The 15898-nt window shown below is 44.4% G+C and overlaps 1 protein-coding gene across 1 annotated transcript in view; it reads right to left on the bottom strand.

Annotated features, from left to right (window-relative positions):
• Positions 1-3574: 3574 nt before the first annotated feature.
• Positions 3575-15898, bottom strand: part of LOC101348151 (serine/threonine-protein kinase DCLK1-like) — a 21532-nt gene continuing 9208 nt past the window's right edge. The window contains exon 2 of the mRNA XM_004390904.2: positions 3575-4000. Coding sequence (XP_004390961.1) covers positions 3621-4000 — 380 coding nt within the window. The 3' untranslated portion in view covers positions 3575-3620. The remainder of the gene's footprint in view (positions 4001-15898) is intronic.

Raw genomic sequence — 15898 nt, 5'->3', positions numbered from 1 at the left:
ACCAAGTCTCCTGGGAAACCCTACGGGGCAGCGATACTCTGTCCTATATGTCAGAATCAATTGACGGCAATGAGTATTTCCTCAATATATTAAAAAAAAAAAAAAAGTGATTACAAAAAGATTTCCAAGATTTGAAGTACAATGAAGTTTTGTGGGGAAATATTAAAAAAAAAAAAAAAAAAACTTTAAATACTTTATTGGGCGTGGGAATGACCATTCTGTTTTTGCAGCAAATGCAGAGGTTCAGGTAAACTATTAAAAAAAAAAAAAAAAAGGTGGAACAAATGATCTTCCGAGCGACGTCCTGCTGGCAGCTATGGCCCAGCGCCACAACGGGCAGGGAGACGGGGCTGTGCGGCGCCATCCTTCTGGGGCAGGACATCCCCCCAGGAAGGCTTGTAGAAAATTGTCTATTCTCAGAGGCTGACCAAGCCTTGGGCTCTGCCAAGCCTGGCAAAGAATTCTCCTCTAACAAACTGCAGATGGGGACCGATTCACTTCTGAACAGAAACAACTCTAAAGGCTCCTGGGGTCCCTGAGAAAGCATCTGCTCCTACTGGAAGCCCAAGCACAAAGGCTTTATCTGCTTGGCACTTTCTCATCTCTGCAGGAAGGGACCGTCACTGTGGGGGGACGGCAGGAGAGCAAACCTAACACTTGACAAAGTCAAGTACAACCGTCAGGTAGAGGACTGCAGGAGGAAAATGCAGCGCAGAAAATCATCAGATGACGCTCCCTGGGCAAATGGGTGATGCTGGGTGCCGTCAAGTCGGTTTCCACTCACGGCGACCCCAGGAGACAGGGCAGAACTGCCCCACAGGGTTTCCTAGGCTGTAATCTTTACAGGAGCAGATCACCAGGTCTCTCTCCCACGAAAGGTCGGTGGTTCAAAACCACCCGGTGGCTCCTTGGGAGAAAGATGACAGCCAAGGAGACCCTATGGAGCAGTTCTTCCCTGTCGTATGGGGTCACTGAGTTCCAGCTCTCACAGGTTTCACTGTAAAATTCACAAGCCAGTGGTGGACTTTTTGATCTCTGGTATGATGATGACATGCAGGCTACTTCCTCTTAGAAGACTAGGAATTCCATCCCTTGGAATCCTTGCCCATGTGACACGGGAAGCTTTACAAGACAAGAAGACTGGTAGATAAGAATGAGCAGTTGCCATGGATTCCTCCTTTCCCAATGAATTTTACAATTTAGATCATTTGAGTGAGTCCCTAGAGGAGGAACTGTTTCATGACTAACGTGCTTTCTAGAATTAGCATCTATTTCTCATTTATAATGCTGGAATGTGGCAGCTTTCTAAAACCTGTATGAGCCTTCTATTTATCTAATATGTTAAGATCAACCTTTAATTTAAGAATCTAGCTTTAATTTTTAATATGCAATACACACACAAGGAGCCCTAGTGGCACAACAGTTAAGTGCTCAGCTGCTAACCGAAAGCTTGGAGGTTCGAACCCACCCAGCAGCTCCACCGGAGAAAGACCTGGCGATCTGCTTCCGTAAAGATTACAGCTAAGGAAACCCTACGGGGCAGTTGTACTCTGTCACGTGGGGTCGCCATAGGTTGAATCAACTAGACAATGACAACAACAATATACAAAATATCAAACAACAATAATTCAAAATATCCCTCAACATAATAAAAAGGCATTTTGATAGGTCCGCATTAAAAAACAGATTTCAAGCAAAGATTATGGCTAAATATTATAATCTTAAATAAACAAATGAAACCACTGGTAAACTCAGAATGACCTGCAAATCAAACTGTACACGTGACCAGTGTTTTTTAATTCAGTCCACCATCTCGGTTCTGTCAAATCGTTAAAAAGTCCACAGAAGACTGAAAGGGAATGTTTCCTTTAGGTTCATCTTGCCAAGTCACATTAAAATGTCCATTCATCCAGGTCAACTGACGTCCATCCCATAGCTAAAGAAATGGCCTTTCAATCCAACTCTGAAATGATGTTTTAAATTTAAGATGTGTAACATTCTAGAAACAGGCCTCTCGATGCCATCAAGATGGAGATACTTCATTCCTTAGATAAGTCTTTAAAAAGCTATGAAAGGGCATAATCACTGCTCTCTATTCGCCTAGAGGGACCGAGGAAGAAGGAGAGTCAGGAATAGGAGGAGGCTATGAAATGTGTGGCAACTGCCTCCATGAACAACTGCCTCCTTTGCCATGAGACCAGAAGAACTGGATGGTGCCCGGCTACCATTACTGAACATTCTGATCAAAGATTCTATAGAAGAATCCTGATCAAAAGGGGAAAATGCAGAATAGAATTTCAAATACTCATGGACTCCACACTTCCTGGAGCCATGAAGGTTGGATGAACCCCCAAAACTACTGCCCTGGGATAATCTTTAACCCTGAAACCTTAAACCAAAAATATCCCCTGAAGTCTTATTAAAACCAAATAATAGTTTAGCTTAACTAGTAAAAATTGTCTGCCTTGAGCATTAAGCTCCATTAAGAACTATCTGTATTGGATCAAATTGACAACAGCAACTCAAAAGTTTATATAGGAAGCTTGGGGGGAGTTGGTTTATGTTAATGCGGGAGGAACAACTCAACTTGAAGAATGTCATCTCTGTCACTAAATGGTACATGTAGAAACGGCTGAATTGGTGTATGTTTTGTTGTGTATATTCTCAACAATGACAAAAAATTGATTTTTTTTAATTCTATAAAAGGTAAATCAGTCTCACCACTTAGCATCACTGAGATGTAAACTACTAAAATACTATTTAGATCAAATAAGTAGATCAGGTTTTTCTCTACTGGTCAGAGTCCACCTCTACACCTCGGTCATGCCCCAGGCTTATAGGACATATGACTATAGCACAAAATTGAAAACAGATAACTGAGGAATGGAGTTTTTAAGTCTCATAGAATCCAGATTTCTGGATTCTATGGAGGCTGAAATGACCCACCCAAACTATTGCCCTGAGATAATCTTTGAAAGTTATCTTTCAGTCAAACAATAATCGAGCTTACTTAGTAAAGAACCTTTGCCTTCAACACTGTGATCTTTTGAAGAATTATCCATGGGCAGTTCAACAACAGAAACTCCAAACGTCAGACTAGAAGTATGTGTTAGGGTAAATCAGCCATCATCTGAACTGTTCTTCACGAAAATGCTGCACGTCCACGAGTTATTATGTAAACACTGTTCTGGCCCTGTTTTCATGGCAATGTATAACTATTAGCAGTATGCTGGGGTATAAGAATCTTGGAAAGATTTTTCTTTTTTGGAACGTTTTTGTCTCTCTAGTTGGAAATGGTGCCCCGATTTACAAATCACATATTAAATAAACTTCAATTTCTATTATTGGCTTAATATTATTTTTGTTTTAACAGGACTGAAAAGCACTATTATAAGCAGTTCATAACTGGAAAAGTAGAAATTACTGAATAATCGTTTCGGCTTCAGAGATACACATTCATATTTTATTCCCATGCCTAATTCTAACCTTGGAATGCCTTGAGGTCAACAAATGCCTATTTGTGGACAAAATGAGCCAGTTCCCTCAACAATGTCAGCAAAATACATTTCAGATCCCCACTGCATGCCACTAATATCCTCCACCTCCCTGGTGCTTGCCTTTCAAGTCACAGTTATACCAAAATCTTCTCCTACCTGCTTCCCGTCCAGGGTGTACAGGCGCTTCACCACTCCCGAGTCGAGCTTGATGGCATCGGTGATATCGGTGAGGACCTGCTCAAAAGAATGAGCGGTCTTCTTGTTCAGCAGAATCCTGACAGCTTTCCGTGGCTTCACCCCACTTCTAATGATGGTGACCAGCTTGGGCCGAATGAAATCCTTGTTCTCCCTCACCTCTGAAGGGCTCCCCTTGGCGGTGGCCAGCGACGACACAGCCCGCGAAGCTGAGCTGGTCTTGACATTTACTGACCAGTTGGGGTTCACGTTCTTGGTGTACTCCAGTTTCTTGAACGGCTCGATTGAGCCACACACATAACTCTCTCCTAGGGAAGGAAGAAAGAGCATTAGATTTGGCTGGATGAAAACTCGTTTTCCTTCCGATCGGGTCTTTGGTTTCTCCTTTACTTCTTAGGCATGAGAGTGAACTGTGACTTTTAAAGCCATGGAAGCATGATTCATAATCAGTAAGAGAGGTTTTGACTCCTTGTCTGGTTTTGTCAGCAACAGATTGGCACCCGGGGGAAAAAATCATCATTCCATCCTCTCCTCATCTACGGACGGCTGATAGGAGTATTGATATATTGGAATAGACCACGAAAACGTATGACATTGAATTTGAAGTAGAAAATTCCTTGGGATTTAGGGATATTTATATTTATAGAGGAGGGTGCCCCAGTGGCGCAATGGTAAAGGGCTCAGCTGATAACCAAAAGGTTGGTGGTTCGAACCCACCCAGAGGCTCTGCAGGAGAAAGACGTGGTGATCTGCTCCCATACGGATTACGGCCCAGAAAACCCAATGGGGCAGTTCTACTCTGTCACATGGGGTCACTGTGAGTCAGAATTGACTTGACAGCACCCAACAACAACAACACATTTGTAGAGAACTTCAGAATCTAAGATACCTACATTTGCTATCTGAGATAATTTAAACACTGAAAATGAGTCAGAAAACAGCTTCATTAAATAAAGAGGTTATTTATAAGCATGATGAGAGCATGTAGCAAATATTGTATAAAGCCAAGTAAAATTCCAAAAGCAAAAGAATAACCAAGCCTTCCTTCTCTCCATCTGTGCGCTGCTGAGCACGGTGACCCGCAAGTCCATTCATTCTTGCTTCTACGTAAAGGGTTTTCAGAGTGGTCAATTGACTCCAAAATAAATATGAAGTTAAAGTGTTATTAAAAATGACTCCTTAACAGAGAATCCTATGATGAAAACGCTCAGGCTGTTAAGCAAATGTGGATCACAAACAAAAAGAAAATAACATGTGCCAAGAGATGACAAGTTATCAAATTATTGACCCTAAATAGGTATTTCATAAAGTCAGGTCAGGGCGTTTTGAAATTAATAAATATTTTATAATGGCTTTTTTTCTGTGTTAATAAAGAAAGTATAATTGTGAATAGGTGAAAGTGTTAAAAAGTCTTGCAACTGCTAGTAATCTAAGATTGATCTAACCCAGCCCATTTACTTTTATCTACGCCGTTGTCCTATATTTTTAAATTAATAGTGCAAGCATCCAAGGCCACTGAATAAGCATTCACATAAAAATAACTGAACCAGGGTTTGAAAAATATAAAGGCACAACTATCCATGTTATCAAACATCTACTTTGTAAATGTTTTTAAAGTATATTCTGGATGTGCGTACATATGCATTATGTATATGTGTGTCTTAACCAGAAACCCTGGGTGGTACCTACTGGGCTGAGGGCTAGGGACGACCTTGGGGACTACCTAGCTCAACTGGCATAATATAGTTCATAAAGAAAATGTCCTACATCCTAGTTTGGTGAGTAGTGTCTGGGGTCTTCAAAGCTTGTGGGCGGCCATCTAAGCTACTCCACTGGTCCCACCCTCTCTGGAGCAAGAAAGAATGAAGAAAACCAAAGACACAAGGGAAAGATTAGTCCAAAGGACTCATGGACCACAACTACCACGGCATCCACCAGACTGAGTCCAGCACAACTAGATGGTGCCCGGCTACCACCACTGGCTGCTCTGACACGGATCACAACAGAGGGTCCCAGACAGAGCTGGAGAAAAGCATAGAACAAAATTCTAACTCACAAACAAAAAGACCAGACTTACTGGTCTGACAGAGACTGGAGAAACCCCAAGAGTATGGCCCCCAGACACCCTTTTAACTCAGTACTAAAGTCACTCCTGAGGTTCACCCTTTGGCCAAAGATTAGACAGGCCCATAAAACAAACAATAATACACGTAGTTCAACCATGTATAGGAGACTAAAAGGGCACACCAGCCCAGGGGCAAGGACGAGAAGGCAGGAGGGGACAGGAAAGCTGGATGAATGGAAATGGGGAAGCCAAAGTCCAGAAGGGGAGAGTGTTGACATGTCGTGGGGTTGGCAACCAACATCACAAAACAATATGCGTAATGTTTAAGAAACTAATTTGCTCTGTAAACTTCCACCTAACACACAATAAGAAGAAAAAAAAGGAGCCCTGGGTGGTGCAAACATTTAATGTTTCGGCTGCTATCCAAAAGGTTGAAGGTTTAAGTCCCCCCAGGGGTACATGGGAAGAAAGGCCTGGCAGTCTACTTCTGAAAAATCAGCCATTGAAAATCCTGTGGAGCACAGTTCTACTCTGGCCCACATGGAGACGTCATGAGTTGGAGTCAACTCGACAGCAACTGGTTTGGTTTTATCCTGTGTTAAATCTCCTCCTTCATGGGGCCTAGAGTTAGGAGACGAGAGAATCATCAAAAGGTTGTTTCCGAGTTCTGACATGAGGTAAGTTACCAAACCAAAAGCAAACCCGTTGCCGTTGAGTCGACAGATTAAGGACCATTCTAAACTAATAAAGTGCATACACTGACTCTTGGCCATCGAATCGATTCCGACTCATAACGAACCTAGAGGACAGAGTAGAACTGCCCCATAGGGTTTCCAAGGAGCGGCTGGTGGATTCGAACTGCCGACATTTTGGTTAGCAGCCGAGCTCTTAACCACTGTGCCACCAGAGCTCCGTGCATACACTAATTCCCAAGTCTTCTGGTGTAACCCATACTGCAACAATGAAAGAAGAGTTAATTCATCTAAACCAAGGCATACTGGGGCAAAATAGCCCAGAATTTGCTTTGCACGTTTTGTATTACTTATTACAAATGAAGTTAAACAATGATGGCATGACTGCAGAGATCTCAGAAGATTTAAAGGAAATGGTATAAAAATCTACTTAGAGACGGTGCTGGAAATTATTAAACATGATAACCCACTGGCTGGCTCCAGCTGATTCAAGCCCAAAAGTTCTATGTTAAGAATGAATCTCAACTTGAAAGGTCATACTCTGAGTGTCCAAAACACCCAGCAAATAGCAAGAGCTGCAAAAGCAGCATCTGCCTGACTCCATGAGGCATTCACAAAGGCCAAAAAACTAATATTTGCTTTTCAGTAAAGAGAGAGATGAAGAGAATGACAGTGTAAAACATGGAAATAAAGCATGAAATCATGTCTGGACCCAACTAATACCCTAAAATGTCAGAACAGGATAACTTTTCCCTGAAAGATACAAGTATATTATTTTCTTCACTGGATGACAGAATAATTACTATGTAAGAATGTTAGGTTATTCTTAAGATACCAGAAGAGTTCCTGGTTTATTTGTTTTTATTTTTTTCCAAACGGTTATCTATGCATTTTTAAATTATTGTATTTGCCATTATTTTTCAAAGTACGGGATTAACTTACTCTAATAAAGTTTCACTATGAAAAATTCTGCAAAGTTAATTCTACTTAGCCATTGGCTCCCATTATGGGATTAGAGAGGAAATCCCATTTGAAAGAAATTCTGTAAGGCAATATTTAATACTTCCAGTAATTCTGTGCCCGATCAAGGAGCCCTGCCGGGGAAGTGCTTATACGCTCGGCTGCTAATCAAAAGGTCAGCGGTTCGAACCCATCAAGTGGCTCCACAGGAGAAAGATGTGGCCGTCTGCCAGTCTGCTTCCATCAAGATTACAGCTTTGAAAATCCTATGGGGCAGCTCTACTCTGTCCTATAGGGTTCTGGTACATATATACACATACATATACGCAAATATATATGCAGCCCTGGTGGTGCAGTCGTTAAGAGCTTGGCTGCTGACCAAAAGGTCAGCAGTTCAAACCCATCAGCTGCTCCTTGGAAACTTTATGGGGCAGTTCTACTCTGCCCTATAGGGTTGCTGTGAGTCAGAATCGACTCAACAGCAATATATAAATATATATATACATACATCCAGACCTGATGCCATTGAGTCAATTCCAACTCATGGCAACCCCGTGTGTTACAGAGTACAACTGCTCCATAGGGTTTTCTTGGCTGTAAACTTTATAGAAGCAGATCGCCAGGCCTTTCTTCTGTGGCACCACTGGGTGGGTTTGAACCGCCAACCTTTTGATTAGTAGTCAAGCTCAAACAGTGCCACCCAGGGACCTTTTACGGGGACACACACACACACACACACACACACACATACACCAAGGAACCTGGGTGGCGCAATGGTTAAGCACTCAGCTGCTAACGGAAAGGTCAGCAGTTCAAACCCACCAGATGCTCCATGGGAGAAAAGACTTGGTTATCTGCTTCTATAAAGATTACAGCCTGGGAAACCCTACAGGGCGGTTCTGCTCCGTCATATAGGGTGGCTGTGAGTTGGAATCAACTTGATGGCACACTACAACATATATACCAGTACCAGGTGCCATGGAGTCTATTCCAACTCATGGTGACCCCAGGAGTGTCAGCGTGGAACCCAGCTCCGTAGGGTTTTCAATGGCTGTGATCTTTCGAATGCAGATTTCCAGTTCTTTCTGCCTCTATGTGGAATCAAACATCCAACCTTTCTGTTAGTAGCCGAGTGTTCAACTGTTTGCACCATTATATGTGTGTGCGCGTGTATCTAACTCCATACTATACGAGTACGTATCTGAAAAACTCACTGCCTCTAAGGGATTCAGGGAATTGCATGCTTTATAGCCATTCAAAAATTAATTTTAAAAAATTTAATATAGTAAGGAGACCATAGAAAGAGCCAGTAAACGAGAGAAATAAAGTGGAGGGCACCACGCCAGGGGCCAGGAAGGGGGCCCGGATGCCCCAGCAGAAGAGAGGTACTTTAACCGTGGGGGGAAATGTGGGTTTACTCCTGAGAGGGTAATTTTCTTAAAATAATATTTTATTGTGTTTTTGGTGAAAGTTTACACAGCAAATTAGGTTCCCATTTGACAATTTCTACACAAATTGTTCAGGGGCATTAGTTACGTCTTTTACAATGTTGTCAACATTGTCTTTAATTCCATTCTGGTTGTTCCATTTCCAGTACTCTAGTTTCCCTGCCTCCTCATCCTCTCACTCTGCTTTGGGTTTTGGTCTCATTAGGAAGGTTTTTTAATGGAGCACCGTACTCATGGGTAATATACTTTATTTTGAGTGTCAATCTGTTATTTCAATAAAAAGTGACCTTGGGGATAATTTCAGTTCAAGGTTTAGAGGGTATCTTAGGACGATAGTCTCAGGGAGTCCTCTAGTCTCGACTGGCCCAGTAAGTCTGGACTTTTTAAGAATTTGAGTCCTGCTGCACATTTTTCTCCCATTCTATCAAGTTCATCTATTCTGGCCCTGATCAGAACAGTCGGTAGTGGTAGCCGGGCACCATCTAGTTCTTCTGGTCTCAGAGCAGATGAGGCCATGGCTCGTGTAGGCTATTAGCCCTGTAAACTAGATTCTTCTCCGAGACTCTGGTTTCCGACTTTCTCTTTTGCTTTGGGCAAATATCTTAGATGGCCACTCGCCAGCTTTTAAGACCCCAGACACTACTCACCTCACTAGGATGCAGAACATGAACTAGGTGCCCTATATTATGCCAACTAAGTTGTCCAAGAGACTAAGGTCCTAACCCTTCAAACCCTAAGAGGTTAACGTTGATGGAGACTGAGAAAAGCTTTTAAGTGGAGCTGCGGAGTCAGGCAGTGTTGACAGAGGGATGGTGGGGGGCCCGGGCAAGCGTGGGAGCCAAAGACGGAGAGGACACATTTTGAACACATGCAGATTTGATGCACAGATTAGTTTACTTACATCCAGAAGATAACACACCTACGTGATTTTCATCCTCACACTGAAAAAAAGGCTCTGGCCCTTCATACCCACCTTCACACAGATGTCTGCCTTGACACATTCAGCTCTGATACCTAAACATCGGTGACACGAAGACATTCGACCACCAATGCGCAGGGTTTGCACGATACCCTTCTTCCAAGACTCCAAAGGGTCTAACTGGTATTCCTTTCTTTATCCTCACATTTGCACGCATGTGGTACAAAACTGGGGGAAACTGAGGCAATTTTGGGAAAATGAGTCTCAAGTTGAGTCACTAGCGGAAATGGGCCTGCAATTCCGCTTTCCTTACGAAGCATCAGGATTTTTTGTTAACATATCAAGTTCATCTCAAAAGCTAACAATTAAGAGTGCCACCCGTGGTCTACTCTTAGGTGTGCGGATGTGTGCATGTGTAGATACACGTATGCATACGGAGACACGCGTCAACATATACACGCACACACGCACACACTGGCTCACACCTATATATTCAAGGCTCAGAGTCAGCTCTAATAACGTGTGCTTAAGGACCCCCCCGGGTGGTGCAATAGTTAAGTGCTCAGCTACTAACCAAAACCTGCCTAGTGGCGTCACGGGAGAAAGACCTGGCAATCTGCTCCCGCAAAGATTACAGCCTGGGAAACCCTGTGGGGCAGTTCTACTCTGTCACTGGAGTCACGACGAGTCAGAATCGACTTGATGGCAAACAACGACAACACAAATACAGTTAAGGAAGCCTGGCAGTACAGTGGTTAAGCATGTGGCTGCTAACCCAAAGGCTGGAGGTTCAAACCCACCCAGTGGCTCTGCAGAAGAAAGACCTGGTGATCTCCTCCCATAAACATTATAGCCATTACAGCCTGTGGGGCAGCTCTACTCTGTCACATGGAGTCACTAGGAGTTGGAATTGACTGGATGGCACCTAACAACAGCAACACAGATAAAACTCAGGCATAATGGTCTGTGTGTAATAAAAATTAAAAAAGTGACAGCGACAGTGAGGCCCTTTTAACAGAGAAACTTATGTACGTCATTGCAAGTCAGAATGTCTCACCTGCGATCAAGTGAGAAAGAACAAACTAAAAAATCAATTACTGTATTTTTACACAAATAACACTGTGCATTCTATGTTTCTTTGCCAACCATGCTCCCCCCTCCGCCCCAATGCCAGGTATTTTTGTGAGCACGCTATGCTAATTTTTTTACACGTTGCTGTAAAAAAATTAGCCTAGTGAGCTTACGAAAACACCTCATGGGGGTGTGACTGGAAAAAAAAAAAAAAACGTAGAACGTGTGCATTATTTACGCAAAAATACAATACAAATCAAACACACCCATCCTGCATCCACTAAAAGGATTTAATTTAAAACTCACCCATCATCATATTGGAAGGAGAGATGAAGAGCTAATAATATGCCTGACACTTCCATAAAATCTGTATGTAAAGTGAGAGATTGGAGCCTAACGATGAATATGAAGCAACGGTGTGCGTTTTAACAGACTAAGCAAAACCTAATTGACAATAAGGCCAATCTACATGAATTTCCAGCTATTTCAGCACTAAATGCAGCTGCTTGCTAACTGTCAGTGTTACGAAACAGAAAAAAAATCCAACAGAAAGTTTAAAGAAATATCACCAATATGTGAACTTATATACTATACTGACGTTACCATTCATTTCATCAGAAAAAAAGTGTGATTTTTTTCAAAAAAAGTCATTTTTTAACATCAGCATATTCCATCAGCAGTTGCTTCACACTGGCCGTATAAGAACACCTCCTAGTGATTGTATAAACAGTATCTGAAGCAAATGAAATCTGTAAAGTGTTTCTGGGAGCAGCATCTGTAATTCCTGGAATTATGGCAAGGTTAAAAACATTTGTTTCCAAGAAGCTAAAACAATAAAATTCCATTTAAAAGCCACTAACAGCAAAGGAAACAACTTACAGATTGTAGTTCACTTTACGCTAAAATGTCTGCCATCCCACTAGATCAAAAAAACGATCCACTGTATTAAAAGGAGTCCAAGAGTGCCTTTTTCTCTGGTGGAATTCACATCACACACCGCATCTTATCAGTGGTGCTTATGAGCGCCAGCTCCGGCACCCGCCTTTCTCGGTTCAAATCCTGAGTCTACCCCTTCTTGCTGGGTGACCTTGTGCAGATCACCAACCACTCCGTGCCTCGTTTTTCCCATCTTTGTATAAAGATGACAGTGGTACCCACCTCCTAAGACCATTGTGAGAATTGTTGTTGGCGCCATGGAGTCATGGCAATCCCATGCACAATGGGATCGGACCCTTGGGCTCCACATGGTTTTAATCAGCTGATTTTCAGGAGGAGACACAGGTCCTTTCTTCCTAGTCCATCTTAGTCTGGAAGCTCTGCTGAAACCTGTTCAGCATTATAGCAACACGCAAGCCTCCACTGACAGACAGATGGCCAAGAATTGAATCCAGTTCTCCTGGAGGAAGGGGAGAAGTCTACCACTGAACCACCACCGCCCTCTGTGAGAATTAAATCGCTCACATGTGCAAGAAACTCTGAGCAGTGCCTGGCACATGCTCAACAGCTGAGAATGATCATTATCATCCTTGGTGGGGCCACAGCCTCTCAGCGCATGATTCTGTACAAAAAGACAGGGCCACAGCCTCTCAACGCATGATTTTGTACTAAAAGAACTGTGTCCTCCAAAAATATGTGTTATAAATCCTAAACCCCTATACCTGTGGATGTAATCCCATCTGGAAATAGGGTTTTCTTTGTTAGGTGAATGAGACAGTATTAATGTACGGCGTGTCTTAAGCTAAGCACCTTCGAGACACAAAAAGAGCAGACCAGGCACAGAGAAGCAAGTACAGACCGAGCGGAAGGGACACAGGTACCCCATGAGATCACCGAAGACCCGAGGAACAGAAGCTGAAGAGACAAGGACTTCCCCAGGACCAACAGAGAGGGCCGGCGCCCTGAATTCAGACTTCTAGCCTCCTAAACTGTGAGGAAAAAAAGGAGCCCTGCTGGCACAGTGCTTAAGCACTCAGCTGCTTACTGAAAGGTTAGTGGTTTGAACCCACCAGCCGCTCCACGGGAGAAAGATGTGGCAGTCTGCTTCCATAAAGATCACAGCCTTGGAAACCCAATGGCACAATTCTACTCTGTCCTACAGGGTCACTATGAGTCGGAATTGACTTGACAGCAATGGGTTCAACTGTGAGAGAACAAATATCTCCTTGTTAAAGCCACCCACCTGTGGTGCTTCCATTACAGCAAGCAAGGCGCTGTGTTTGCGTTTCCCTCGGGATAGAGGGACTCCTATGACCTGCCACCTCCTGCAGCCTCTCCCTGGGGGTTTGGAACCCTGGGAATATCTCAGCCGCTTCTCAGTGAAGATCAATTCTGGGTGGAAATGGACTGAAGGACTACCCTCCGCCCACGGTGTTGCACAAGCGATTCCAGAAACAGAGGAACCAACCCCTAGCATCTTAGAAAGTTCTCTGGGATCCTGGCACATTTCCCTACAATACCACCAGCCCCGGATGACCTGGAGACGGGCTTCGGCACCTGACTTGTTAGGACTCTATATCTGACCCAACCCAGAGCCCTCTGAATAGACCACCACATTCCTTCTTATCTTTGTATTTTCCAAGGTCGTGCAAAGGACGGGGCACAAAACCTCCAGAGGATACAGAAAGGTTCCACGTTCGAGCTTCCCCTTTAATTTGCTGGAAATTCCGACATCTGAATAGGAGGAAAAAGGCCAAGCCTACATGCATTTTGGCAGGGTGAGGCATCGCCTGCTGGGAAGAGATGTGAATTCCCACAAAGTGAACACACCAAACCCAGGCTGCACCCCACCCTCTCGAGCTGTGGGAGGCCACTCAGACTGTGCCTGGCCAGCATCCCTGCCAAGGGACCGGGGGATGGAAAGAGGAGAAAGACACAAAAATCCCTCTGCCTTGAGTCATATACAAACCCAGGCTACAAAGGAGGTAAAGGACTCAGCCAGGAGAAAGTGACCCAGACGCCATGGGGCAGGAGGGACACTGCCCGCAAGAGAGGGAGGTGGGAACCCCTCCAGGACTCAGGCAGACAGGAAGGCCTGGGCAAATACTGACAGAGTAAAGACGAACTCAGAGCCCTCGTGGCGCAGTGGTTAAGTGCTCGGCTGCTGACCAAAAGGTTGGCAGTTTGAACCCACCAGCCGCTTCCTGGGAGAAAGATGTGGCAGTCTGCTTCCGTAAAGATCACAGCCTTGGAAACCCTATGGGGCAGTTCTACTCTGACCTATAGGGTCACTGTGAGTCGGAATCGACTCGACAGCAACGGATTCTGTTTGGTTTTGGAAAGATGAACTCACAGCAAAGCAAGCTCTCCCAACACCCTGCCTTCCTTCTCCTTCATCTTCTGCACCATCTATTCCTTCATCAGGTCCTTGATACCCCAATCTCAGAAAAATCTACTCTCCAACGAGGATCTCTTGTCCTTATTTACATCTTAATCCCTGTTATTTCTCTCCTGTGGTTGTTGATGGATGCCATTGAGTCCATTTCATCTCATAGCAACCCCACATGACAGAAGACAACTGTCCCATAGGGTTTCGAGCAGCAACCCCTGCCCAACAGGGCATACAACCTCTAATCGCCTTAGATATAACAATCAAAATTATAATGCCTGAGAGAGAAATAAAGGGGCCTTGGTGGTGCAATGGTTAAGTGCTTGACTGCTAACCCAAAGGCTGCAGGTTCAACCCACCAGTAGTACCACTGGAGAAAGACCTGTTTCTCCAAAGATTATAGCTGCTCGCAAAGAGACCAAGCACAACCTGTGGACCCAAATATTCTAGAAAAGACAACTACCTTTAACCTAATTTGGACTTTTTTTTTAAACTGAACCAATTAATTCCTTCATATTCTCAAATACCATAGAGGCAATGGTTAAGCACTCAGGGGCTAACAGAAAGGTTGGTGGTTCAAACCCTCCATCAGCTCCACAGGAGGAAGACCTGGCGATCCGCTCCTATAAAGATTAGGGTCTAGAAAACCCTATGGGGCAGTTCTACTCTGTCACATGAGGTCGCTATGAGTCAAAAATCGACTTGAGTGAGTTCCAGCAAAATGGAGCTCTAGGAAGAGCATCACGCCGTCCCTCCACAGCAAAGATCTGAAAAACTAAGCCGAACAGAGAATACAACAATCCTGAAACCCTAAAACATCAAATGAAGAGATAAAGAACTCAGCCAACCACCAAATGGAATGAGAAAACTGACAGAGAACGGAGAGCGAGGAGACATTCATGCAGAGGTCCCCTACCAGCTAACGCAGCATGGATCCACCATATTGGACTCCTATCGCAGACCAGCAAACGGGGTACGAGAAAGCAGCCTCACGGAGCGTCCAGCAGGAGACAAAACAACCGGTAATTTGCGATATACACTTTCCCACCCCCCACCCTTCTTCACCCCCACTCGACCTCCTCTGCTTCCCGCGGCCACAATCTCTTGACTGGGAAACACCGGCTGCTTGGATTCCACACACCCGAACGGGTGGCTGTCTGAGTGCCATTTGTTGGCTGCTGGTGTTGTTTTTTTCCACTTCTTCTGATTTCTTCCTTGCCTCTCGCCACCTCCCCCTCCTTTCGCTCAAGTACCTCGCTCCGTGCGCCATCTTTGCTTCTTCCTGACGGGCTGCAGAGCTCCAGTAACTTGTGATATACGCTTTCCCACTCTCTACCCTTCTTCACCCACACTCGGCCCCCTCTGCTTCCCGCGGACACAGTCTCTTGTCCAGAAACAGCAGCCCGCGCTAGCTGGCTCTCTGAGTGCCATTTGTTGGCTCCTAGTGTTGCTTTTTTTTTTCTGCTTCTTTTGATTTCTTACTTGCCTCTCGCCACCTCCCACTCCTTTCACTGGAGTACGTGGCTCCGTGTGCCATCTTTGCTTCTTCCTGAGGGGCTGCGGAGCTCCGTTCAAGTGTGGAGCTGCTTCCCGGTCTGGGCTGCCGCGCTGGTGGGATCCCAGGGCTTTTGTTCGTTTGTTTGTTTTGAATTGTTTGTTTGTTTTCTTTTCCTTTTCTTGAGTTGGGAGCCCTTTCTGGCCAGGCGGACCTTCGTGGCAAGGAGAC

Source organism: Trichechus manatus, unplaced genomic scaffold, assembly GCF_000243295.1.
Source record: "Trichechus manatus latirostris isolate Lorelei unplaced genomic scaffold, TriManLat1.0 scaffold00344, whole genome shotgun sequence".
Lineage (NCBI taxonomy): Eukaryota > Metazoa > Chordata > Mammalia > Sirenia > Trichechidae > Trichechus > Trichechus manatus.
The sequence above is the reverse complement of the archived record's forward strand: the minus strand, read 5'-3'. Positions and strand labels throughout refer to the sequence as shown.